This window comes from Phascolarctos cinereus, unplaced genomic scaffold (genome assembly GCF_003287225.1).
Source record: "Phascolarctos cinereus isolate Bilbo 61053 unplaced genomic scaffold, phaCin_HiC Scaffold_4;HRSCAF=312, whole genome shotgun sequence".
Taxonomy (NCBI): Eukaryota; Metazoa; Chordata; class Mammalia; order Diprotodontia; family Phascolarctidae; genus Phascolarctos; species Phascolarctos cinereus.
The window spans coordinates 717,288,315-717,314,798 of NW_027555847.1; the positions used below are offsets into that span (position 1 = coordinate 717,288,315).

At 48.7% G+C, this 26,484-nt stretch overlaps 2 protein-coding genes across 3 annotated transcripts in view; one reads left to right on the forward strand and one right to left on the reverse strand.

Moving 5' to 3' along the window:
• Positions 1-16,287, forward strand: part of ZNRF3 (zinc and ring finger 3) — a 200,910-nt gene extending 184,623 nt beyond the window's left edge. Inside the window, exons 5-9 of one of the 2 annotated variants that reach the window (XM_020996553.2) lie at positions 61-171; positions 8,235-8,402; positions 9,907-10,009; positions 10,721-12,319; positions 12,509-16,287. In XM_020996553.2, coding sequence (XP_020852212.1) covers positions 61-171; positions 8,235-8,402; positions 9,907-10,009; positions 10,721-12,319; positions 12,509-12,561 — 2,034 coding nt within the window. In that variant the 3' untranslated portion in view covers positions 12,562-16,287. The remainder of the gene's footprint in view (positions 1-60; positions 172-8,234; positions 8,403-9,906; positions 10,010-10,720; positions 12,320-12,508) is intronic. The other variant, XM_020996554.2, reaches the window with a different exon arrangement.
• A 1,402-nt stretch (positions 16,288-17,689) lies between these two features.
• CUNH22orf31 (chromosome unknown C22orf31 homolog) lies at positions 17,690-23,954 on the reverse strand. The gene is made up of 4 exons (XM_078151845.1): positions 23,711-23,954; positions 22,713-22,768; positions 19,276-19,731; positions 17,690-18,221 (listed from the first exon to the last, which is right to left on the reverse strand). Exons 1-4 carry the CDS (start codon positions 23,952-23,954, stop codon positions 17,772-17,774), a joined length of 1,206 nt encoding a protein of 401 aa, XP_078007971.1. The 3' UTR covers positions 17,690-17,771.
• Positions 23,955-26,484: the final 2,530 nt, after the last annotated feature.

A 26,484-nucleotide genomic window follows, 5' to 3' on the forward strand; every position in this document is an offset into this window, starting at 1 on the left:
CTAGGAACAGATGAGGAAATTCACAGCCGCGAGTTAACCGTAATTTCTTTTTCCCCCCAGCAGCCCACTGAGTACTTTGACATGGGCATTTTCCTGGCTTTCTTTGTGGTGGTCTCCTTGGTCTGCCTCTTCCTCCTCGTCAGAATCAAGCTGAAGCAGAGACGCAGCCAGGTAATGCCGGCCTGTAGGTGTGAAAGGCCCTCCCCCAGCTAGCAGTCACTGAGCATGGAATAAGCGCTGTGCTGAAGAAACCTTCCTTTACCTCAGAAGTTTGTATGCAGAGAGGGGAGGGTTTAGAATAACAATGCGTGCATTAATGACAAGGCATTTATTAAGCACTTACTGTGGGCTAAGCGCTGGGGATAGAAATACAAGTAAGCAAAAGAGTTCTTGCCCTTAGGAAGCTCACGTTCTAATTATGCATCCAGGGGCTCTAGAGGTAGAGAGGGACAGAAGAGAAGGCCTGGACTGCAGGGGGCACCGTTTGAAAATGGCCAGGAATGAAATACGTGACCCCCTCCTGGAGCTGGGGAGTCCACAGAGGCTTCAAGCTGAAGTTAATGAAGTCAGGGATTCAGAGAGGGTGGGCTGAGGTGTGGGGTCCAGCCAGTGCAAAAGTGTAGAGAGGAGAGATGAGGGACTAACGGATGATGAGGCTGGAAAGGGTGGTGGGGACTGGCTGGTTCCCAACAGAGGATAGTTGGTCTTAGAGGTGATGGATGGATGGGTGAGCCGTTGAACAGAGGAGTGACATGGGGAGAGCTATGCTTGGGGAAAGTCCTGGGGGCGGCAAGGTGGGGGGCAGACTGACAGAGGAAGAGGCTTGAGGCAGGCAGCCTGAGGAGGGGACCGTTGTGAAGGCGGTGGGATCTGACAGCAGCTAGTGGCTGTCTGAGAGGTTGTGAAGGAAAAATGACAAGAGTTGGCCGCTGAATGGATAAAAAGGGTGGTGAGTGATCGTGGAGAGGATGGGGTGGGCACTGAGGTTTTTGAGGTTTTGAACATAGTTAAAAGGATTGCGTTACCTTTGACAGAAAAATAGGGATATCTGGAGGAGAGGAGAGTTTGGGAAGAAATAGTGATTTTAGGGTGCACGTAGCGCCTCAAAATATGCAGAAAGCGGTTTATTTGTGACTGGAGCTTGGGAGAGAGAGATTACGGAGTCATTGGCATAGAAAGATGGTTAAACTCATGGGAGTTAATAAAGTCACTGAAGAATGTAGAAAGGGAAAAAGGCCCAGGACAGAGCCTCGGACATAGTATAGGTGGTAAAACCACAAAGGAGACTGGGGATGAGGGAGCAGCCAAGCCAGACAGGTGATGGACACTTCAGTGAGGGAGTGTCACAAAAACCCAGAGGAGGAAACACTCCTCCCCACCCCCCACCCCCCACCACCAGGAGCTTAATACGCACAGCCCACTGTAGCTCAGAACGTGGATATGCCAGCCTCTGAGTTCCCAGGAGCTGGAATGAGAGGTGTGTCTGACAATGTCCATCCAGAATTCTCCAGCAGTTTGGCTGAGATGGTGACAGATACAGGATGGTAGCTTGAGGAGATGATAGGGGTATCTGAAAGTTTTTCAAGGAAGCCTGAGGTTTGGGTATCTTTCTAAGTAGCAGAGGAGCCAATAAATAGGGAAAGATTGAAAGTAAAGGAGTGAGGAGAGTGAGCCCAACAAGAATTCCTAAAAGAGGTAAGGTGTTTGGGTTTATTTTTAAAGGAAGAAATTTAAAAAAAAAAATTTTTAAAGCGTATGAGAGCAGCAGAGGAAAAAAAATGGAAAAACAAATGACAGCTATGTAAGAAAGATATGAAAAAATAAACACCTTGGTAAAAGAAGTACACAACCTTACTGGAACCTTACTTGAAAATTAGAATTAGCCAGATGGAAGCTACTAACACTATGAGGCATCAAGAAATAATAAAACAAAGTCAACAGAACAGAAGAGAAGAAAATATGAATTATTTCTTTTTAATAGTATTTTATTTTTTCAGATTACTTGTAAAGACAATTTTTAACATTCATTTAAAAAAATTTTGAGTTCCAGATTTTCTCCATCTTTCCCTCGCTTCTCCTCTTCTAAGATGGTAAACAATTTGATATAGGTTCTGTGTGCGTAATCATGTCCATATTAGTCATATTGTGAAAAAAGAAACAGGCTGAAAGGAAAAAACACACACACACACACAAGTGAAAATAGTCTGCTTCCATCTGCATTTAAAAGACTCCACTAGTTCTCTCTCTGAGTGTGGATAGCATTTTCCATCAGAAGTCCTTCGGAGTTTTCTTGGATCATTGTATTACTGAGAAGAGCTAAATTTATGCGTAGTGGATCATCACACAGTGTTGCTGTTGCAGTGTGTAGTGCTCTCCTACTTCTTCTCACTGAAAATGTGAAGTATTTCATAGGAAAAATAATGGACCTACACAACAGGTTGAAGAAAGATAACTTAAGAATCACTGGGCTACCTGAAAAAAGGACCTAGACATCATATTTAAAGAAATGCTCTCTTAGAACCAGAGGGCAGAGTAGAAATTGAAAGCATCCACCAGTCACTTCCTGAAGAAAAAAAAAAAGCAACATTAAAAACTCCAGGAGTATTATAGCCCAAATCCAGGGCTCTCAGGTGAAGGAAAAAATACAGCAAGCAGTCAAAAGGAAAGAATTCAAGTACCACAGAGACACAGCCAGGAGCACACAAGATTAAGCAGCCACTACTTATAAGAAACATAGATTTTGGAAAGTAAAACTGTATATAATCCCACAGGGGAAAAAATGAAATAGAGTATTTTCAAGCATTCCAGATGAAAAGAGCAGAACTGAGTAGAAAATTTAATATTCACACTCAGGACTCAAGAGAAGCATAAAAAAGTAAACATTAGTTTAAAAAAAAATCACAAGGGACTTAACTAAGTGTTAAATTGTTTACATTACTATATGAGGAGAGAAAAAATGCAGCCCCTCAGAACTGTACTATCACCAGGGGTCATAAAGGGAGTTTTAATTAGATAGAAGGCCTGGGTGTGATTCTGTTATGTTTGAATGATCTCAGAAGGATAGAAAGATGGGGAAGAGGAACACAATGAGAAAAGGGAGAGGAAGAATGGGGAAAATTATCGTACGTAAATGAAGCACACAAGGAAGAGTTCATACAGTGGAGGAGGAGGTGGGCAACACTGCAATCTCATTTTTATCCGGACTGTTTAAGGAGGGAAGAATACCCATAGACACAGTTGGGTAGAAGAAAGTCATGTTTCTCAGCAGGAGGAAGACGTTAAGGGAAAGGAAAGAGTGGAAATAAGAGGGAAGGTAGATTAAGGGAGTCAGTGGCATAAGTAAAAGTCTTTTTTTTTTAAAATTTTATTAATTTATTTTGATTTATCAACCATCACTTCCATATGCTTTTGAGTTCAAAATTTTTCTCCCCCTTCCTCCCCCCCACTCTCCCCAAGACAGTGCACAATCTGATATAGGCTTTACATTTACATACCCATTAAACACATTTTCACATTAGTGAAGTTGTAAGTAAAAATTAAAACCAATAGGAGGAACCATCAGAAAGAGGAAACAAAACTCAACAGAAGGTAAAAATAAGTGATAGCGATTCGACTTCCATAGTTCTTTCTTTGGATGTGGGCAGCATTTTCCATCCCGAGGCCTCTGGAGATGTCTTAGATCCTCGTAATGCTGAGAAGGGTTCAGTTTAACAATCTTAGTCATTGCACAACGTGGCTGTTACTGTGTACAACGTTCTCCTGGTTCTGCTCACTTCACTCAGCATCAGACCATACAAGTCTTTCCAGGTTTTTCTGAAGTCAGCCTGTTCATCATTTCTTATAGCACAATAGTATTCCATTACATTCATATGCCACAACTTGCTCAGCCATTCCCCAATTGATGGGCATCCTCTCAATTTCCAATTCTTTGCCACCACAGAAAGAGCTGCTATGAATATTTTGTACATGTGGGTCCGTTTCCCATTTGTTTGATCTCTTTGGGATATAGCCCTAGAAGTGCTGTCGCTGGGTCAAAGGGTATGCACATTTTTGTAGCCCTTTGGGCATAGTTCCAAATGGTTCTCCAGAATGGTTGGATCAGTTCACAACTCCACCAACAATGTATTAGCGTTCCAATTTTCCCACATCCTCTGCAACATTTATAATTTTCCTGTTTTGTCATGTTGGCCAATCTAAGTAAAACATTCTTAAGGAAGGGTAAGCGGGGGGGGGGGGAGGAAGAAAATGTATAAGCAAATAAGATAGATTTCTAACAGGAAGTGAGTCAGGTGAAATCACTCATAAAATGGAAGAGGTTGGCAGAAAAGATTAGAAACCAGGATCCAACAATACATTTGTTTGGCTTTTTTTTTTTAATTTTTGACATTTTTTTTCTTTCTTTCTTTTCTTTTCTCTTTTTTTTTTTTTTGCTTAGGCAGTGGGGTTAAGTGACTTGCCCAGGGTCACACAGCTAGTAAGTGTTATGTGTTTGAGGCCGGATTTGAACTCAGGTCCTCCTGAATCCAGGGCCAGTGCTCTATCCACTGCGCCACCTAGCTGCCCCCCCAACAATACATTTGTTAAAAAAAAATAATAATAATCTTAAAACAGAAAGACACAGAGTTAAAATAAGGGACTAGAGCACAATATATTATTCTTCAGCCAGAGTAAAAAAAAGCAGGTGTAGCAATCATTATCTCAAATAAAGCAAAAACAAAAATAGAAGAAAAAAAGAGAGAAATAGGCAGCACGCATATGGCTAAAAGGTACCATGGACAATATATTGAATCTCAATACTGAATATATATTTGCCAAATGGCATGGCATCTAAATTCTTAAGAGAAAAGTTAAGTGAATTATGGGAGGCAATCATAAAACTAAGTAACTTAATTCTGAAGAACAGGCAGCTGGGTGGCGCAGTGAATAGAGTGCCAGGCCTGGAGTCAGGAAGACCTGAGTTCAGAATCAGCCTCAGACACTGACTAGCTGTGTGACCCTGGGCAAGTCACTTCACCCCATTTACCTCAATTTCCTCATCTGTAAAATGAGCTGAAGAAGGAAATGGCAAAATCACTCCAATGGCTTTGCCAAGAAAACCCCCAAAAGGGGTCATGAAGAGTCCGACAGGATTGAACCACAAAAAAATGAGCCAGTCACAGAACAAATCAAAGAAACGACCATGTCCTTAAAGATACTGACGGCAGTGAACTAACGCACCAGAATCTGTGGGATGCAGCAAAAGCAGCGCTTGGGGGCAGGTTTTATTTCTGAATGCTCACTGCAGTAAAAGAAAAGGCAGACTCATGAACTGGCATATGAAAAACTGAACACCACCGCCACCACTGCCACCACCACCACCACCACCACACCAAAGATCTGTTAAAGGCCAAAATAAAAATCCTGAGAGTCAAAGGAGAGATTAACAAAACTGAAAGTTAAAAACCCGTCGAGCTAATAAGCAAAACTAAGAGCTGGTTCTTAAAAAATACATGAAATAGACGCACCATTAGTTTGATTTATTTAAAAAAGAGACAGAAGAATCTCTTTCCGAGAATGAAGGAGAGAGTGGTGGGGGTCAGGAGGGATTATCCAGGAGCTATGAGGAGTTCTGGCAGAGGCCTCTTTTTCCTGCCCAGTATGAGGTGCTCAGCTCAGAGGGTGGGAGGGGGCTGGAGAAGGGAAGAAAAGCTTAGAGCAGTTGATTTGGGGAGTGGGATAGAACCCATGACAGAGGAATAAAAGGATCGCCTCTGTACCCGCAACGGTCCAGGTGAGATTGGAGAATATGCATCTGTGTTGAATCCAGTCAGCACAGTTTGTGTGGTTCATCGCGAGCCCTGTGGATTAGCTAACAGCCCCATTTTACAAGAGTAAAGAGATAAGTAACTGGACCAAAACCTATAAAACTAAGAAATACAAGAACTAGGACCCCACCTCAGCTCTCTTGACCCCAGCTGCCCTCTTTCTGTTCCCCTGCCCAGAACCCGACCTCCCTGAAAGTCCTGATAATGGTCTTTGTTCTAAAATGCAGGGAACAGCTTCTCCCTCAGAAAAACAGAGAGCTTGATTTCTCTTAATTTCAGTAGGGATGAGGGCTGTAGAGCAGGGTCTAAAGTTCTGAAGCCCTTACACATCTGCTCCTCTGAGGGGGAGACACAAAGTGAGTCCTGCACTCACTCATCCCAGATAAACAGCACGCGCTGTGTGTACATGTGTGCGTGCATGTGTATGTGCCCCCACCCATGTGTGCACATGCATCTGTACACAGTTAAAAAGGCAGGATTTCTAGGCAGGGGAATCCAGAACCTGGAATCTGTGCTGGTATGAAATTATAGGAAAAAACCCTGTGTTCCTCAGCAATTGTCTTGCTGCAGAAAATGCTGCCCTTCCATAGCACCAGTCAGCTGTACTGACCAGGGCCTGGCCTGTGGAGAGAGATGGGTTTGGCCAGAGGTTCTAGTTGGAGAAACAATCCCATTGTCAGGACACCATCTTGTAACAGCATAATGAAGGGGGATCCCTGCTAGTAAATTGAACTACTCAGAATTTTCTGAGTCTGGGTGATGGCTGTGCTGAGCTTCAGTTTAAGAAGAGTCCTCCCCACGTTCCTTAGCAAGCTGCTGCCCTCTCTGTGGTACTGTTTATATAGAGCCTCATAGATGCCCTGCTGCTGCTGCTGCTGAGAGGCCAGTGTGGGCATGGGGCAGAGACGGAGCCCTTGCTGACTGGTCCTTGGGGTGCTGGCATTCCTGCCTTTGTCCTGCCCTGCTTTCAGAGGCTGTAGGGACGGCATTCCAGATTGTGGTGTCGTCTCTGGTCCAGAAGGAACCAGTTGTTGTTGGGAATGCGCTTAGCTTTGAAAGGCTGAACCCATGGAACCTTAGCAGATCAGAGAATTCTCTTAATTCTGCAGCTTTTTTGCTAGGCTTCCTGCTAGGGTCACCTCAAAGATGTTAACTGAGCTTACATTAGGGAAATAACCTTCTGTCCCTAGCTAAGATTTTTGAAGAGGCAACTTTTCTGTATGGATATCTAAAATGGAGATGTGTACACACACACACACACACACACACACACACACACACACACACACACAGAGTAATATGAATTTGATGAGGAAATAGTCAAATGTGATTTGGCTGAAAACAGACAAGTCTCCCCACAACTGTAAAAGTTGAATATTTGTATACTTTTGGAAATGTTCTAGGGTTACCAGCGTAATTTTATGTCTAATACAAAATGCCATGTTTCTGAAAGTAATTATTTGAAAAACCTTGAAAAACTAATTATTTGGAAAAACTTGCCCACCTATATCCTGCTAGCTGTCTCTTCTGCTGCCTCCAGTAGGATATCCATTGAGAGAGCTTAACTTGTCAAATTGGGTAGATCTCTAATAGTTCTCACTTACTTTGTGAATTGACACAATGATTAGGAATTTTGAAACTCTCAGAAACAGATGTGTAAATATAAACAATTTTTCATCTTAGCAAAACTTTTGCCATACTGTAGGTGTGATGTCCAGCTTAATATCACGGGACATTTTGTCCAGGGAAGGTAAGGATGTTCTCTGCTTGTATCATTCCTTTCAGGACTAAATTTTTGGCTGGTAGGATTGGTTATTTCCTCTGAAAAAATAAGTTTTGGGTGATGATAATTTTAGGTTTTTTCTTAATTGCTAGGACCGTCTCTCATTCTTATTATCATTCTTATTATCATTATTATTATTTTTTTTTTACTGCGGAGATGAAGCAGACAGTGGTCACTTGAAGTCTAAGCTTGGTTACCATTGCCTGATTGTGTATTTCTTTGTGGCAGAAGTGAGTCATTTAAAAGAAATTTAAATGTCAAAATCAGAGTTTTGTATGTAATTTGTCAGCAGCTGTGCCTTGTATTGGATGTTGTGATAAACCTGATTGGTTATCATCACTTGGGAGATGACCTATGAGTCGCACGTGGATTGCATCCACTAAAAAACCAGGGGAAGTGCAGGTCTCTCCGGGGAGCTCAGTTGGTGACCAAGCGAGATGTCCTAGGCAGCCCGCGCCTTTTACTGAAGGCAGTGCCCACTAGTGCCCGTGTCCACCCTCCCCACCTGGCAGTTTCTCGGTAAACTTCTGGTGTGGCTTAGCTGCTGAGCTTGTGAGTGTCTGATGCCAGGAGCACTGGGGTGTGGTCCCCCTCGTCGGGAAGCTTTCATGGCAGAATCCTGATGGCAGCGTCGTCCTCCCTTGTAGAATTCCATGAACAGGCTGGCCGTGCAGGCGCTGGAGAAGATGGAGACCCGCAAGTTCAAGGCGAAGAGTAAAGGCGCGCGGGAAGGGAGCTGGGGAGCCCTGGACACCCTCAGCAGCAGCTCCACCTCGGACTGCGCCATCTGTTTGGAGAAGTACATTGACGGAGAGGTAAGAGGGGCGGGGGGGGGGAGAGGGGCAGATAGGTGGCGCCATGGTGTGTGTCTTCATGAATTCAGATCCAGCCTCAGACACTGACTAGCCGTGTGACCCTAGGCAGGTCACTTCACCCCGTTGGCCTCTTTCTCCTTCTGTATAATGAGCTGGAGAAGGAAATGGCAAACCCCATCAGTATCTCTGCCTAGAAGACCCCAGCTGGGGCCATGACTGAAAGATGAGTGAATGGCAGCCGCTCCACCTCCGTCTGCTGGCTCACCAGTAAAGCCAGACAGAAATAAGTCATTGCCCTGCCCTTGGGGAGCTTCTTTGTCCCTGGGCACATCTGTCACTCGGTGCCTGTATGCAGTTGGGTAGGTCTGGAGCGTTATCCAGGTTAGGACGGACAGCGTCACCTTCTCACCCCCTGGAACATCCAGGCTAGAACCAGTAGGTGGAGGCCCCGGGGAGGCAGAAGTCAGTCTAACGTGAGGAATCATCCAGCGTGGAACAGGCCCCCCAGGCAGCGGTAACCTCCTCCCCCATTACTCGGCGGGCTTTCAGCAGAGGCTGCCTGACTGGGGAATGCTGTAAGTAACACGCAGAGGGTCGGGCATGATGGCTCATGTCATTTTCACCACCAGAATTCTGTTCCTTTGATCAAAATGTAGGTGGGGCCCCTTTTGACTTCTCACTTCAGTGTCTCAAAGATTCATCGTGTTGCTTTCCCTGGGGCGATATTCCTGCGTGAACCCAGGTCCCAAGACCTCTTGTGATCTAGCAGACAGCTGTGGCTAAGCCATTGGTCCCCCGGAGCCAAAGTTGTGCTGGGCTTTTTCAGATGGAGGCCGGCAGCCCTCTGTGGCCCGCCGCATGCACGTGAAAGCCTTAGCACATGCTGAAAAGGGGCTTTCCGAGGAGTGGGGCAAGGGCAGAGGTTCTGTATGGAAGGAGCTTCTCCAGGATCCTGGACCTTGGGCGTCAGTGCAGGCCACATCAGCCTCAGGCAGCCTTTCAGATGGCGCCTCTGCAGCCAGTGAGGAGGGGGCCTGCTGCGTTGGCCTGCACCGGCCCCTTCCTGTTCTCTCTGTCCCATTTTAATTATTCAGGGACCTACTTGAGCCTTGGACACTTAGGTCAACACTAGCCCCTCTGACTTCCTGGACCTCTGTCAGGTGTCTCCTTCACAAGTGTCCCTGAGGCTTTAATGTGGACAGAGCATGCGGCTCCTAACAGTGCTGAGGGGACGGCTGTGGAAGGGTCATTGTTCTCATTTTACCGATGAGGGAATTTGGGCCCAGAAGAGTGCGGGGGAGTCTCCAGCGGCTCGGGGGCATGTGGCTTCGTGCTGGGAGGTCACCTCTCCAGCCTGCTGAGGGTGGGGCGGCGGAGCCTGGGAATGGTGAAGGAGGCACAGGCTGCAGCCCTCCAAGGGGCCGAGCAGCACCAGGGCCTCCGAGGGGGTGTTCCTGGAGCCAGGATTCTGGAAGTGAATGTTGTTCTCCTCTTACATTTGTAGGAGCTCCGGGTCATTCCCTGTACTCACCGATTTCACAAGAAATGCGTGGATCCCTGGCTGCTCCAGCACCACACCTGTCCCCATTGCCGTCACAATATAATAGGTGAGTAGGGCTCGCTGGTGTGCAGGGGAGGCCTGGCAGGGCCACTGGCCTGCCCATACCGTCTGCCAGTAGCTCGATGGGCTGGGCCCTCAGCCACTCTGGCTTCCCGTCCTCGGCAGCCTGCACTCACGACACCCAAGAGGCAGTCAGCAAGTGTGTGAAGGCAGCTTGAGAAAGCAAAAGCCTAGTGGTGGCTTTGCTGCTTGCCCTCAGGGCGGCCCTTGCCTGGGCGGTTTAGCCCCTGGGCTCCCGGGCTCTGGGTCTCCTGGGTACGAGTGTCGGTCACCACCTGTGGCTGCAGGGCCAGATCCCCACCTCATTCTGTGGCTCTCCTTCCTTAGCCTGGGAGGTTCTCATCCATAACGTCAGGCCTCCACTCTGGACAGCTGGAGCGGACCCTCCTGAGCTTATGTCCTCTGGTCAGCCTGGAGGGCCAAAGTGGGAGTATCCTTGGTTTGCTCTTGGCCCCACCCAAGCCGTGGGCCGTTCTTCTGCCCTCCTTGGTTCTCCAGGTGGCAAAGCAGCAGGCCAGAGTGAACGTCACTCCTCGAACAGAGAACAGTGCCAGCCGTTTTGCAGGTGTGCTGGCCCCGTTTTACCTCTGGTTGGGCCTCTATCAGGAACCAGAGGGACCTGGCTGGGTTTAGCTGTGAGGTCACCCACCTTGGTTTCTTTCCACAGATGTCCCACTTTTTTTTCCCTTTCCCCTAGAACAAAAGGGAAACCCAGGGCCTGGGTGCTCAGAGCCCAGCAGCGCGGCACGGAGCCGGCAGCCGAGGGTCATCTTACCAGTGCATTATCCGGGGCGAGTGCACAGGACCGGCCAGATCCCGGCCTATCCCATGCGCACAAGTATGGACGCTCAAGGGAACCCCATCACACTGCTCACCGTCGACCCCCACGGCGAGCAGAGCCTGTACGCGGGCCAGGCCCCAGCCTACCTCCCCAGCTACCCGCCGCTGCCCCTGGACCATGCCCTGAGCCCTCACCGCTGCGGCTTGGAGCACAGGACTTACGCACCAGGCCACGCCTTCCGCAGGTCCAAGTTCAGCGGGCGCGGCCTGTCCAAGGCCGCCTGCCTCTCCCAGTATGAGACCATGTACCAGCATTACTACTTCCAGGGCCTTAGCTACCCGGAGCAGGAGGCGCAGGTCCCTCCCGGCCTGGCTCCTCAGGGTCCTTCCCGTGCCTTCCAGCCCGGCAGCAGTTTGCTCTTCCCTGCCGTGGTCCAGGTGGCGCCACCCTCCCACCTGGAGAGCGGCAGCACGTCCAGCTTCAGCTGCTACCACGGCCACCGCTCGGTGTGCAGCGGCTACCTGGCCGACTGCCCCGGCAGCGACAGCAGCAGCAGCAGCGGGGGCTCTTCCGGCCAGTGCCGCTGCTCCTCCAGCGACTCAGTGGTCGACTGCACCGAGGTCAGCAACCAGGGCGTCTACGGGAGCTGCTCCACTTTCCGTAGCTCGCTCAGCAGCGACTACGACCCCTTCATTTACCGCAGCCGCAGTCCCTGCCGGACCGCCGAGGGGGGCAGCCTGAGCCGGGGACCGACGGTGCTCCCGGAAGGGCTCCCCCACGAGGAGCTCCCGGCTCCTGGCGCAGCCTCTCCCTCCGGGGACCAGCTGTCCAGCTGCAGCCTCGAAGTCAACTACAGCAGCCATTCCTCTCTGGAGCCCAGGGATGTGAGCAGCTCTACCTCAGAAGGGGGGCTTGAGGCTCCTCCGGGGGCCACGTGGGACATCAGGAGGGCCTGGAGGGGCCCAGAGGCCTCCGCGGTGGCTCCCGACCCGTCGTGCACGTGCTGCTTTGAGGCCCCTCGCCCGGCTCTGGAGCCTGGTGCGGGAGCCTCCTGTGTGGGCCCGGACCGTTTGCGGAGGACAGATGGGGTGAGGTGCGGGGGCCTCCCCTGCTACTTCTATGAAGAGAAGCAGGGGGCCCCCGGCGGTAGCAGCAGCAGCTGCTACACTGAGGACTATGCGGTGAGCGTGCGCTACACGCTCGCCGACGAGACCCTGCCAAGCTGCTATCTGGGGTCGCGGGAGCTGGGCCAGCGTGTCCCCATCATTCCTGAGGACGTGGACTGTGACGTGATCCTGCCCACAGACTGCCAAGGCTCCCCACGCTACGGCTCCTGGGATGAGCCCCCTGAGTCAGTCCCTCAGCAACACCAAGGCCCTGGGGAGGCCCAGGAGGAGAGAGACCTGGGCTTCCAGGCTGGTGCCTTCCGGCTTCCACATGAGGAGGAAGCCAGGGCCTTTTTCTCTCGGGCCACCCGGGACTCTTTGGAGGTGGCAGCACCCACGGAGGCTGCAGGTAAGAGGCTGAGGGACCTCAGGCTTCCCTCTGGAGATGGGGTTACCCCAGAACCTTGTAGGAGCTTTAGTGAGGGGGGGCTCGGGGATCTCATGGACCTTTGAACCCTTCCCCCACCCCTCCTGCCTGGCTGAAATGTGCCCTGGTCAAGTACTCTGGTTTGTCTGACCCCTGTGTTCTCTCTCCCAGGCCTGGGACCTCACCCTCACCCACCACTGGACAGAAGTGGCAGAGTTATCTGAGCTCAGATGGACTTTTAGCTGGAAACAGCAACTCGGTGGAGACTCCAAATTGTTTGACTTCCTTTCAAAAGAAAAAAGAAACAAAAAGGCAGAACTTTTTTTAGCTTTGACAAACAGAAAAGTGGTAATATGGAGAGCCAGCCCTCCCCCTTCCCCCAGAATGTGAGCCCCAATGTGGCAGCACCGCCCTTGAAAACCTGACCCCCTGCCCAGCGCCAAACACGACGCCCTGAGCCCGCTCCCTTTATACACGAATGCCTGTTCTTGTATTCGCTGAAGTGTGCACGTTGGGGTTCAGACTGGGGCAGGACTGAGCTCTCTGCTTTTTAAAAAAATATTCTATGTAAATGTAAAAAGTCTTATTTAAATATATATTTTTTAAAATCTTGAACTTACCAACTTTGCTGAAAAGAAAGCTCTCACACTACTGCATTAAAATGAACCGTGTCTTGTGTAGATACTGTTGTTTCCCCAAGGGAGTTCAGGCCTTTAAGATGCTCAGGGCTCTCCCTGCCTTAGAAAACTAACCAGAAGCGTGAAGGCATTGCTGCCATGGGTACAACCGGAGGAGCGACGCAGCGAGGCCTTTGTCGTTCTGGTAGCAAACCTCGGACCCCTTGGAGGCCAGGCCAGGCGTGGGGCCGGGGTCGTCCAGGTTCTGGAGGGGTTCTGATCGTTTCTGCAGCCCCAGGCTGACAGGAGCTTGTACAGCTTTAGTCAGCAAAAGCTAAGCCCAGCGCCCTCCTCACACCTGCCGTGGGGACTAGGGAGGGTCGCCACTGTGTCTGAGGCAGCGCGGTGCGGCTTCCTCTCCCTGCAGACCCAGGATAGTGGCCGTGGGGCCGCCCCACCATGGAGGTGACCGGATTGGGTAGGGTCCGGAGGGAGTGGGGCTGGGCTGTCTTGCATGTGTGCGAGTGTGTCCATGTAAGTTATGCTCCCCACTAGTTAGCGTGGCCCTCCTCAGAGCCCGTCCCCTCTGGCAGGGGATGGCTGCTAGGGAACGAGGTCTGGGCCTCGGGCCCATGCAGATGTGCCTGCCGCTGTGGATGTGGGTGCCGGTTTCCGAGGACAGATCCCGCCAGCATCGTGTGCCCGTCTTGACCCCTCAGCTGCGCTAGGTACCTATATCTGCACGTGCCATGGGCCCTGCGGATCTTTTGGGCCTAGCACACTTGTGGTCCTCTTGTTTCCCATGGAAGCAGCCGCTTGAAGGGCCAGGCACAGCTGGAATGCCCATCTAACCGCCCTCCTTGTTCCCTCCCAGGCAAAGCCAGGCTGTCTTTCTTTGGCAGGTGACAACTTGAGTCCCAGAGTAGCAGTGGGAGGGATTCTTTTTTTTTTTTTAATGAAAGGGGGTGTGAAATATCCAAGTAATTATGGGAAGATTTTTTTTTCATTAGAGAATCTGAGGTATTTCCAATCCAGAATTTGGATCTTTTTTTTGTTGTCAAAGATATCTTTCCTCCCATCCTTCCTTTGTATTTTTTTTAAAAGAAATAATACATTAACCCAGTTAGTGTTCACTAACTCTTCTAGTCACCTCTTTTAAAAGGCAATTTATTTTATTCAATTTACATTTATTGCCTTACTTTTGAGCTTGACCTGTGCATCCTAAGTCAGTGAGATGCATAGGAGCCAGTGAGAGAGAGTCAGCCCAGGGGGACATGGGGCAGGAAGAGCTTCTGCCCTTCCTGTGTCCAAAGGCAGTTCCAGGTCACCAAGAAGCTGCTCAGGGTACGAGATCAGCAGACGGTCACCCGTTGGGGAGGCAGGCTGGCAGTCCGCCAGGGTACTTTCTCTTAGCCAGTGTTTGAAAGAGTAAACCAGTCATCCGGACGCCCTCCCCCACCCCCTTTACCTGCGGAAATCTGTTGTAGGGAACTTGGGAGGGGCCTTGGTAGCCTGCCAGGACACCTGGCCACCCCACCCCAGAATGCCTGTTGGGGAAGGGGGAGAGGAAGAAAGGCTGCTGCTGCGTGTGCCAGGAGGAGGCAGCCCGGCAGCACTGATTTCTGGGGCCTCGGCAGTGCTTGAGATCCAGGGCTCGGGGAGAGGCGCTTCGGCCAGAGGCTGCTCTCGGTTGAGATGTGGGTGTGGCCTTTGCAGTGTTTCAAAATGCCCCCAAACCCAAACGATAGGAGAACCGCCCCCTCCCCCTTTTATTTTGGTTTTGGTTCAAGTCCACCATCCAGGCTCCCTGAGGGATGATGTAATCCTGAAAGAAGAATGGAGGATCATGACCTTCACCTCCAGAAGCGTGACACTGAGGGCTCATGTCGGAATTTTAGGAGATTTATTGGTGCAGGAGGTCCCAGAAGTCTTCCCCGCAGGGTGGAGGTGACCCCAGAGCTCTTGAAGGTGGTCCCAGCAGAGTGTAAAAACGTTTGGCAGGTTCCACGGGGCTTCCAATACAGCCCCAGAGCCCAGCCGGGTCTGCCTCCTGAGAATGGGCCAGCAGAAAGGCTCAGCTTGACACTGGGGGATTCAGTCCAACCCAGTCCCCCACGAGTCGGGCGCCTGCCCCATGCCAAGCCCTGCCAGTGCGAAGACAGTAACACAACCTTCCCCGCTTCAAGGAGCGTGGCCGTGGCAACCTTACTGATACATACGCACAGGGGCATATCTACTCGTAGCTTAAGGAAATCCATTAGATTTTTTTGTTTTTGCTTAATAAAAGGGGGTAGTAACAGGGAAAAAAAAAAAAGAGGAACTGTTTGGCAGGGTTTGGGGCTTGTGTTTTGGCTAGGCCGTGAGGCCTCCAGAGGTGGATGCTGTAACATGTTCCACTCCGACTTCTTACTACATCTGAGGCCCGAAGGTGCTGTAACCACCCAGCAGCCTCTTTCAGGTGAATCTCTGTGGCGTGTGGTGGTTGGAGTGAAGGAAATGGAATCCAGGGGCTATCAGTTTTTCCACTGCCGCCGCAGATGTCAAGATGTGCTTGCTCTGGGTGTGGGCCTGCCTCCTGCAGCCTGGTCTGGGTGCCAGGCCTCACAGCCCCCTCTCCGTTCTGTGTGGGGGAGCTGATGAAAAAGTGATTGTTTGAAGGTTTCCACTGATGAGGTATAGCCTCGGTGACATGGCTTGGGGTCTGCCCCCACTTGATCCCCAATCCAAGCCATTGTATAAAGCTATTTTTCCGCTTGACAGCCCCTTCCCTAATCGCTGCTAGGTTTCAGGCAAATAACGTGAAAATCATGATGATGGAATTATTTTTAAACAGTCCTGCTTTTTTCTATTCTTTACATATAAACTGTCTCCGTTGTGTTGGGCTAATGAGGAACTATTTTCAATGTTCTTAAAATTTTCTCCAATAGCACTTAAAATGTTTTGTCAAAGACTTTGCTGTAAAGATTTGTAAGAATACTGGTCAAAGGGCTCTTTCTCCAACATTACCATTTTTTAAAATGTTTTAAAGGCTAGAAAACAACTTGTGTATATTCTGTATATGTATAGCAACACATTTCATTTATGGAAATATGTTCTCAGAATATTTATTTACTAATATATTTATCTTAAGCCATGTCTTATGTTGAGAGTGTGACATTATTGGAATAATCATTGGAAATCACTAACCCAAGGCCCTGTAAATACATGATAATTGCACCCAAATTCTGCATATTCGCCGACCAAAAAACATGATTTAAGTTGTAGTCTTCTACCGTTTTGTAACAAAGTGTACAAAAGGCTGTAAAAAAAAAATACAGTTTTATCAAGTATGTATGAGATGTTGTCATTCTGTCTTATGAAAATCAACAGCGGTTCTGAGAAAAACCAAGAGGGTCTAAAGGGTCAGCTGTGAAAGTTTACTGGAAATTCCACCCTTTCTCCATTAAAAGTAGCTATGTGCCCTGCAGCAAGCCCTGTATATTTCCTCCTGTGAAATAAAGGAGGTTAATTGGCGATCTCTGCAGTCCCTTCCAGCTCTAGAGCATGAGCCGGTGTCTTATTAATGTGCTGTGCAGAGAGGTCCTTACCAGAGGTCAGCAGTGCTTGGATAGATCACTTAACCTCTTGGAACTTCAGTTTCTTCATCTGTACACCACAAATAAAGCCTGTGCTGCTAGGTCCTGGGTAGTGCAAATTATGAGTCTCCTGAGGTGGTCTCATGTATTCAGTTTGCATTATGTAAAACACAGTCAGTGGTCCCAGCCCAACAGAAATACGCTAGGGCCTGGGAGGGACCTCGCTGTCTTCTCAGACATGGTCGAGGTTTAAATGGGTTAATGTACATAACGCATTTTATTTACAAAGTTAGTTTTTATAAATGCCAGCTGTCATTGTTAGGGTCTTTCAAGCTCCTCCCTTCACTGAGATCCAGTGGCATGCTCCCTGGCTTGGGATGGCTGTAGGGCCCCATTGATTATTGGATTGGGAGTCAGTGACTGTGCAGGACCCATCCAGAACACCAAGGCAGCTTGATAAGGATCCCGTGGCTCAGCGGCCTAGGGAGGTAGAGGTGGCAAGATGAGTGGAGTCATTCAGACTTGCCACATTTATTTTATAAATGTCCCTTAATAAGCGTCATCTGCCTGACTTCTAGTTAGGAATGCCCTGTTCTGCCCTGATGCATGACCCTTACCATCCAGTTCTCTCCCCCCTCCCCCCCAAACAACTAGAAAAAAAATTAAAGGATATAAAAAGGGGCTGGGGTCTCCCAGATCATTTAATGCAAGGATTCCCAACCTTGAGAAGAGGTAGAGAAATTCTTTTTAATATTTTGACAACTGAATTTCAGTGTATTTGGTTTCCATTGTATTTTTTTTATTACAATCTTATGTGTATTATATTTTATACATGTAAAAATACTCTGAGAAGGGGTTCATAAGACTACCAGAGGTGCTCATGACCCAAAAATGTCAAGGCCCCCTAATGTAATGCAGGGCACCCCTGCCCCAATTAATCCAAGAGGAAAATGAAACCCAGAGAAGGCAAGGTCTTCCCCAAGGTTCCACAGCTGCTAAGTGGCAGAGACCAGACCCCTGATCTTCTTGCCCCCTTCCTCTCTTTTCTTTCCCTCCCCCACATGACCATAGGCTTCAGCCTCGCGGCAAGGATGGAATGAGTGTCCAGCGAGGGAGTCTTGGGCCCATTCTGCAAAAGACCAGGAAGGCGCCTTCTCAGTACAAGTGGTGTTTTTTATTTTCCAACATACAGTATCAAATATTAATCGGTGTTTCTCTTCTTCCTTTCTATTCCCACGGTCTTTACTCAGTCTTCGGCCACTTGGATGCTGCCGGTGCCTCGCTGGCATCCCTCTCCAGTTCAGGACCTGTTCGCTTCCCGGGCAGGAGGGCGTTGTTCAGGAAGCTCCCAGGGCCTGCTCCAGGGCTAGGGGTCGTGGCCTGACTGCATAGGGCTTCCCAGAGCCTTTGCTTGATGACCTTCCCTAGCTCCAGGCTGTATCTCTTGGGGGTCCCTGATGTATTCCACAGCAGGGGCTCCACCACTGAGTGGTACAAGGCTGTGTATTGCTCAGCTGAGAGCCCGTGGATAACAAGTGCCCCCTGGGAGTGTCGATAGCTCCTGTTTTCTGGAGGCACGTCTTGGATTTTCCCGGCTGTTCCCTCGATTTCTCCTGGGGGTATTTGGGTAATGGCCCCATATTGGAGATCTTCACTGACTGCCCCCCTTTCTTCATTTAGATTTTCTTTTCTCTAGACAGGGAAGAAAGAAAAAAGGTCAGAGCTAGAAGCGGAGGAAAAATCAGTTTGATTATTCGGTCTCAGGAACCAGAAAGGTCAATTTCTTTGACTTGTCAACAAGAGACAAACATTTTTTAAGCGCTTAGCGTGTGCCAGGCTAGGGATACAAGGCAGAAATAGGCCTTGCCCTCAAGTAGCTTACATTCTAACGAAGGAGGACAGAAAGTAGGAAGAGGAACCAGACCCATGATTTCACTGATTTAAGGAACTACCAGATGATGGTCCTTCTACCAACGCTTATTGGCAGCACCTGCCAATAAGGTCTGGGGAGTTAACTAAAACACTGAGAGGGCATGACTTGTCCAGAGCCACAGCCAGGATATGCCAGAGAGGCAGGGCAATGGGGAAGCAATATCGAACAAACTACTCACAAGATAGAAAAGAGGTGGACAGGGAGAACAGGAAAGGCCTCCTGCAGAAGAAGGCATCGGAGATGAATTTTACAGGAAGCCTCATATCATGAGGGGCCGAGCTGAGGAAGAAGAGCATCCCAAGTCACGGGGGACGGTCTGCGAAGGCCTGGAAATGGGTGGAGGGGTGCAGAAGGAGCAACAAATAGGCCAGGGTGGCTGGGTGCTAGAATGTGAGGGGGGGGATACCACCAGGAGGGCAAAGGTAGGGAGGGTCCAAGTTTGGAAGATCTCTAAACGCCCAAGGACTTTACATTTGGTCTCGGGGGATTAAGAGGGCCCTACTGAAAGGCCAATATTCTTCTGTCTGACTTTTTTTTTTTAAGAATCTTTTATCTTGCTCTGCTAATGGCTGCCTCTGTGACCTCGGGCAAAGCACCAAACTTCTGGCCCTTCCTGGTATACTTGTGTGTGTGAAATAAAGAGTGTTAAGCTATCTTCCCCTTTCCCAATAGAATGGCATGGCTTTGTGAGGACCCAATGTGACAAACATGCCCTTCCCCAAACACAAGTCATTGTAAGGACTGTCTGCCCAGTTGTTATTTTTTCATATTTATAATCTGGGGGGAGGGAGTATGTAGGAATCTGTCCTCTACCTCACTATTATGTCCTGTAGGCCTCATCGGATCCGATGTGCCAGACAGCTTCCCGGAAGGGCTCTTGTTTTTGTTTGGGACAGACTCTCTGTTCTCCTCCCCTGGGTCAGCCCTCACTGCCACAGTCCCCTTGGTCTTGACCTTTGGAATCTTCTGTGCCTTCCCCTCACCACCTAACTTGGGAGGTATGGGGCAGCATTTGTCCTTCAGCTGCCTCCTGAGGACTAATTTAACCAGAGAGAAGGAGCTCGAAACTAGGGGGTTCTTGACAACTTCCCAGGAAGACATGGGACTTCCCTTTGTAGCTACGTTCGAGTTTGCACACGTTTTGGAAGTCCGTATGTTGGTGAGGGTGGGTGCATCAACGTAACAGTCCTGGAGCCATTTATTAAGGAGGATGGACTGCCGAAGTCCATAGGTTGGAATGCCAGTGTTTCGCCTCATATAGATAGGGTGCTAGAATTCCAAGAAAAGGGGAAAATAAATGGGAAAAGGTCATTAGGTAGGCTGCAGAGAGGAGCTACAAAGTTATGTGACATTTTCCTAGAACATCCCTTCCAAGTTTCTCCTGAGAGTGAGCCCTCCCTAACCTCGCAACACATAACTCACCAGAATGCTCCTACATGAAGTAGGAGCCAAAGAATCTTGCTTTAGGAAGGCACTTCATTGGCCATTGAATCTTACCCTATCATACCTGAACAAGAGAGTCCTTCTAGAACACCCCCACAAAGTAACCATCCAGCCTTGGGGGCAACTAAAGGGCACTTCCACACAGGCCCCAGCCCACCCGCAGTTTCTTAGCGCCCTCTGGGGTAAGTAGAGCAAGTGCTTTTGGAAAATTCGTAAGAATTAGAAGGCTATGGCCAGTCTCTCACAGCTTTGGCTTCATGCTTTTCCCCAGCCTGTTTTCAAGGACCTCACCATCTAGTTGGGAGAGACTAGGGAACCAGGAGCTTGGAAAGACTAGAACCCAGGTGACCTCACTCGTCAGTCAGTCACAGTGCCTTTGAACCCCACCTGCCAAAGCCAAGAAGTGCAGAGGTAAGTGTACTTGGTGTCTGTAAACACAAAGGCATGGGGCGTCACCTAGGCTAGGGGCTGTCTTCAGGGGACAGAACACAGACATGAAGGGTACCATAGTTCCATAGTCTTGCAATTTGTTTGACTAGACTAGATTCCCCAAACTCAAACTGGATTTCTAAATAATTGGATCTATGTTTTAAAAAATTTAAAAAAAAAAGATTGATTACCTTACCATATTTTGGTTGTCTTAAATTTTATTTTAGCTAGCTTAGGGGGAAAAAATAGGTATGTATAGCCTTTCTTTCCTCCTTTTTTAAAAAAATATTTCTAGTCACCTGCCTTTCTCTGGCTCAGTCATGTATGGACAAATTGTTTTGTTTTGGACCCTTGAAAGCAGTTTGGCACTGTTACCTCTAGTATTTGTGATGTCACTTGGTTTGTGATGTGTGTATGTTACATCATCGTATTTTATAATTAAATGTGTGTATGTTACATCATCGTATTTTATAATTAAATTGGGTTGGGAGAAATTTTATTTGGTTATGCCCTAAATATAGAAGTTCTCTGGATAGGGTAGAAGGGATCAGAGGGCAGAAGGCTTCAACCAGAATCGTGCAGCTGGGGCCACTCAAGCCAGATCTTCTTTGTGAAAGAAGTGGATCACCCCGCTCACCCTTTCACCCCACAGTGGGTCACTTCTCTGAGCCTCAGTTTCCTCATCTGTGAAACGGGGGTGAGAGGCCTAGCATCACCAACACTTTGATGGTTGTGAGGATCAGATGAGATGGCGGACAGACCGGAAGGTGCTTTGTGAACTTTTAGACATGAGCTTGAGGAGACCAGGTGGTAGTAGGAAGTCTCATCCTCTCTTGGAGGTCAGGGTTTAGATTTTTTTAAAATTCTGACGACTGGGCTTTTTTATGGATGGTTTTTGCATCCTGGGCTGGGTGTCGGGAGATCCAGAATTGCAGACCCGGCTCTGTCACTGACTTACTGCTGTATGACCTTGAGAGCAGGCCTCTTCAGCTCTGTTGCCCTCGGTTTCTGCTTGGGTTGACACAAAGGCGTTGGACTAGATCTTCGATCGTCTTTCCATCCCTGTCTTCAATTAAGATGTCTCGGGGCCTGCGCATCTGCCTCTATGAAATGAGAGGCTAGGCAGTTGCTAAGGTCTCATCCAGCCTGTTCCAAAACTCTAGATTCGCCTGGTCAAATGTACATGTAAGATTTTCGCATACAAGTTAGCTGGGTCCACATGGGCAACCTACTTAACCACGAGAAACAATATGGAACCTAGGATTGGAGGCAGAGGACCTGAGTTCAAATCCCGACCTTAGGCAAAGCAGTCAACCTCTCTATAGTAAAGGAGTGGGCCTAAGATGGCCTCTGAGGCCCATCTAAGCTCTAGACCTAGCATCCTTTAGACTCTGTCTGGGCCTCGGTTTCTTTGTCTGTAAAACAAGAGGGATAGACCAGATGGCCTGTGAGATCCCTCCCAGCTTAATAATAATAATAATAAAAATAATAACAATACTAATAGCACTAGCATTTATATAATGTATTAAGGTTTGTAAAGCACTCTACACATCCTTTGATCCTTCCTGGGAGGTAGATGCTATTATTATCCCCATTTTATAGATAAGGAAACTGAGGCTGAGCTGTTAATGAGACGGACAAGGCTTACACTTCATCCATTATCCCTTTCTTTATCTGTGAGATGAGAGTGATGGACTAGAGCTGGGCGTCTTTAACCTGGGTCTGTGAACTTTTTGAAAAACATATTTTTGCCAATTAGCTAATTAACACATATTTCTACGTATGTATTTCTATATAATTAATTTCCTTTGGAATCCTATACAACGGATGCATTTACGAGCATGATTCTGAAGAGGGGTCCAGACTCGAAGGGATCCCTGACTCGAGAAGGGTCTAGATTTTATTCCTGGTCATTAGACAGAGATGGCCTCCAAGACCCCTTCCAGCTCCTCAGCACTGGGTGTCTGGTGCAGAAGGCTGCCAAGGCCATCAAGGTCCCATAAATTGAAGGAACACATTGGGAGCTGGGTGGCCCCAGGCCTCCCCTCCCTGTGTATTCCTGAGGCTCCCTCACTCCTGGAATGTGGTTTTATCATCTACCCCTTAGCAAATGCACTCAGTAGAACTGAGTTACCTGGGGTGGAGGGCTTGAAACCAGAGCAGAGTTTCCAGAGAAGCCTTAGGCAAGACAAACAGCCCTTATCTGGTCTTTGTCCTGTTGCTGGCTTGAGATCTTGGGAGGCTGACTCCTGAGAGGGGTGGAGACCCCGGAGGATGGAAAAATGTAGTCTGCTCCCGGCCGGCTCCCCTGGGAGCCCCACGGGTTGTCTGTTTGAATGTTCAACAAGCCTTGTCGCTGGAGTGCATCGCAAACTTGCGGGCAGACGGCGACGGGGGCCAAAGTGGATCAGCCGGGGCCGGGGGAGCCGGCGCTCTGCAGAACAAGGGGCCCCATTCAGCGGCGGTCACCCAGCCCCACCCCAGGAAGGTCTGGGGCTGGGGAAGGCCCGGCTCCCTTTCAAGGCCAGATGGTCCTGGATCCGTCACACTGGAAGCTGCTCAGTTACCTGCGCATCCCTGGCTGTCTATTTATAAGTACCCCATCGGCCCCCAGGCTGACCAGAGCCAGCAGGAAACTCGTTCTTGGTACCGCTCTCTCTCGCTGTTTTCTTTCTGGGAATCCCTTTTGCCTCGTCTCTCCCGAACTCCGTAATCACACTGGGCAGCACTTACACAGTGCTTTCAAGGTCACCCATTTTATCTTGTTTGATGCTCGTAACAGCTTGGAGAGGTAGGTGCTGATGAGGAAACTGAGGCAGGCAGGGGCAGTGACTTGTCCAGAGTCCATAGCTAGTAAGTGCCCAAGGCAGGATTTGAACCCAGGTTTTCCTGACTCCAAAGTTAGCCGCACTCTGTCCACTTTGGGTCCCCTAGAGTTTTGCCTCTCCCTACGTCTCCCGTTGTCCCACCTCCACACAGGTTCTCCTAGGCAGACTGAGGCACGGTGTTAGATCCATCTCTACACTTCTAATGCAACTGAACCAGACAGGTCAGCACTGAGTTACTGTAGCTCTGCTATTCACTGGGTGACTTTGGGTCATTCACTTACCCCTCTCTGCCTCAGTTTCCTCCTCTGAATTTTGGGGGGAAAGGTTGGGCTAGATGATCTCTAAGGGCTGTTAGGGGAGAGGCTTCAGGCAGGAAGACCCACCAGAAAGTTGCTGTAACAGTCCAGGGAAGAGGGAATGAGGCTCTGAACTAGGGGGGTGACTTTGTAAATGAAGAGACGGGGATCTATCTGAAGGATGTCATGGAAGGGGAGACTTCAGAATCTGGGAACTCATTGGGAGAAGGTGAGAGAGGGCAAAGATGGTACCCGAGGCGGTGAGCTTGGTGACTGGGAGGATGCTGGGAAGAGGGCTGGGTATGAGGGGCCGGAGGGACTCAGTTTGAGATGTCCGAAAGGCAGTGGGAGCTGGAGCCTGGGAGGAGAGCGGTCCAGCCCCCCAGAGCCCGCCCCCCAACATCTGGTTAGAGATGTGAGTGTGGCAAGCCCCTCCCTCAATGCGGACTGCCGTTCCGCCGCAGGACAGCGGGTGCCCGGGGGCTCTCAAAGTCATCCGACCCCAGTTAACTTACCCGTTCTGTGCCGCAAGCAGCCTTGAACCCAGCAGATTTGGAGTTGAAAGAGGCTCCCTCATTTCACAGAGGAGGAAACTGAGGCTCAGAGAAGCTCATTCAATAGATCTGGGGATTCTCTCCTAGTTCATCTCTAGTTTGTGTATATGTATGTGTTCATATAGAGGCAGCCAGCAGAGAGGGCACTGGCCTTGGAGTCAGATTCAAGTTCAAATTCAGCCCCAATCAATCAATAAGCATTCATTATGAGCCTACTGTGAACCAGACACCGTGCTAAGCGATGGATGTTTACTACTAGTGTGACTCCAGGCCAGTGACTTCATCTTTGTCTGCCTCAGTTTCCCCATCTGTAAAATGAGAATACTAACAGCCCCTCCCTCGTCTGGTTGTTGGAGGACCGAATGAGATCGCATTTGTAAAGCGCTTCCCAAACCTTAGAGCGCATATAGCTGTTACTACTATTACATTGTTTTATGAGTGAGACCCACAAGTCTGGTCTCCTGGACAAGATTTTAAGTTGTTGAGAAAAAAGATTACGCCTGATATCACTATAGCAACCCTGAAAGCACCTTATCCATAATAAGCTCAGAATTCCAGCTAATTTTTTGCACTGGATGCAATAATACCCAGCATTTATAGAGAGCTTTAAGGACTGCCGGAGGTAGGTGCTACTGTCACCCCCATTTTATAGATGAGAAAACTGAGGCAGACAGAAGAGGTGACTTGCCCAGGGTCACACAGCTAGGAAATGTCAGAGACTGCATTTGAACTCAGGAAGATGAGTCTTCCTGACTCTAGGCCCAGCACTCTGTGCAATGTGGCGCCCCCTAGCGGCCCGGGAAGCTTAGACTGGGGAAATAATTCACCTTTGTAGAGAACTTTCTTTTTTTTTGTTGTTTTATTTTGTTTTTTGGTGGTGGTGGTGTTTGTTTTTTTGTTTTGGTAGCATACTTTCAGGTTTATAAAGGACTTCCACAGATACTTGACACTTACTAGCCAAGTTACCCTGGGCAAGTCACTTAACCCTGATTGCCTCACCAAAAAAAAAAAAATTAAGAAGTCTGACCACCGAAGTAGTAACCATTCAGGATTCCAGAAGACTCAAGACACGGCAGAGAGCTGGAGGCTGGAGGGTGCAGAGAGGTGCATTTTCATACAGGGCACATATAGGAGTTTTTCTTTGCTTGATTGTACTTCTTTATTATGAGGCAGGAATTTCATTGGGGGAGGAGAGAGAGAAAGAGAGAGGTGGAGTGAGTGGTTGGTGAGAGTGGTGTCGAAATTTAACATCCACTTACAAGCTGTATGTAATTAAAATTGGTATTTTCTTTTTCTTATTCATCCCCTGTGCTTAGCAGCGTCTGGGCATGTGGTAGGCGCTTAATAAATGTTTGTTACATTGTAGGCGGGTAGTTTTGTTACTGTTGTGTCAAATGTAGCATCCGCTGTGCATGTGACTAAAGTTGATCATTTCACACACCCTCGTCTCTTTCTTTATGTATCGAAACATTTGTGGTTGACATTTGTTAATATATGTGTGTATGATATTGTGTGTATATTATATATGCATTATGCGCATGTTGTATATATTGTCTCTTCCCTCTATGCGTGTACAAGCTAGTTGGAGAAAGAGGAGACAGTAGACCAGTTCCTAGTAAGGGTTTTGGAATCAAGAGCGGCACCCCGTCATTCTAGTCCGTTCTGTACCCATCCTTGTAAATAATAACAATAACCTAGCTCTTTAAAGTTGGCAAAGCACTTCACTTTATCATCCCATTTGGTCCTCACAAACCTAGGACATTGGTGCGATCGTTATCCCCACTTTTACAGATGAGGAAACTGAGGCTAAGTGACTTGCCCTGCATAGCACAACTGAGGCTGGATTTGAACTTGGGTCTCCTGACTTCAAGCCTGGCGTTCTGGCGCCACCTAGTGGCTAAGCAGCCTGCTACAAGGAGACACCACTAGTAAGGATGAGTGATTTGTTTGGTTTGTGTCTGGGACTTTTTACTTCTAAGGCCAGCACTCCAGCTTCCACTTCATGCTGACTCATTTTTTATGCACTGTCATCCGCACTAGACTGGGAGCTCCTTGAAGGGAGGGACTGTCTTTTGTCTGTCTTTGTATTCTTAGCACTTGGCACACAGGAGGCACTTAAGCAATGTTTACTGACTGACTGGTAGGTACTACCGCAAGTATTATAATCCTTATTTTACAGGTGATCAGGCTGAAATTGAGGTTCAGAGATTTGCCTGATCGTGCAGCACCAAGGCTGGATTTGAACCCAGATCTCTCCTGATTCTACTTCCAGGGCACTTTTCATTCTTTTCCTCTTAACAACAGAAAGGCATTAAAGGATGTTATAGGGGAAAGGGGAGATTGTTCCGGTCAGGTAGGGCCAGCCTACACCTTTGCTCTGAATATGTCTGGTTCTGTGTCTGTGTGTCTGTCTGTCCTGTAGGAGACAGATGTCCCCTCTGGGATGGAGATCCCAGAACCAAAATCTGACTG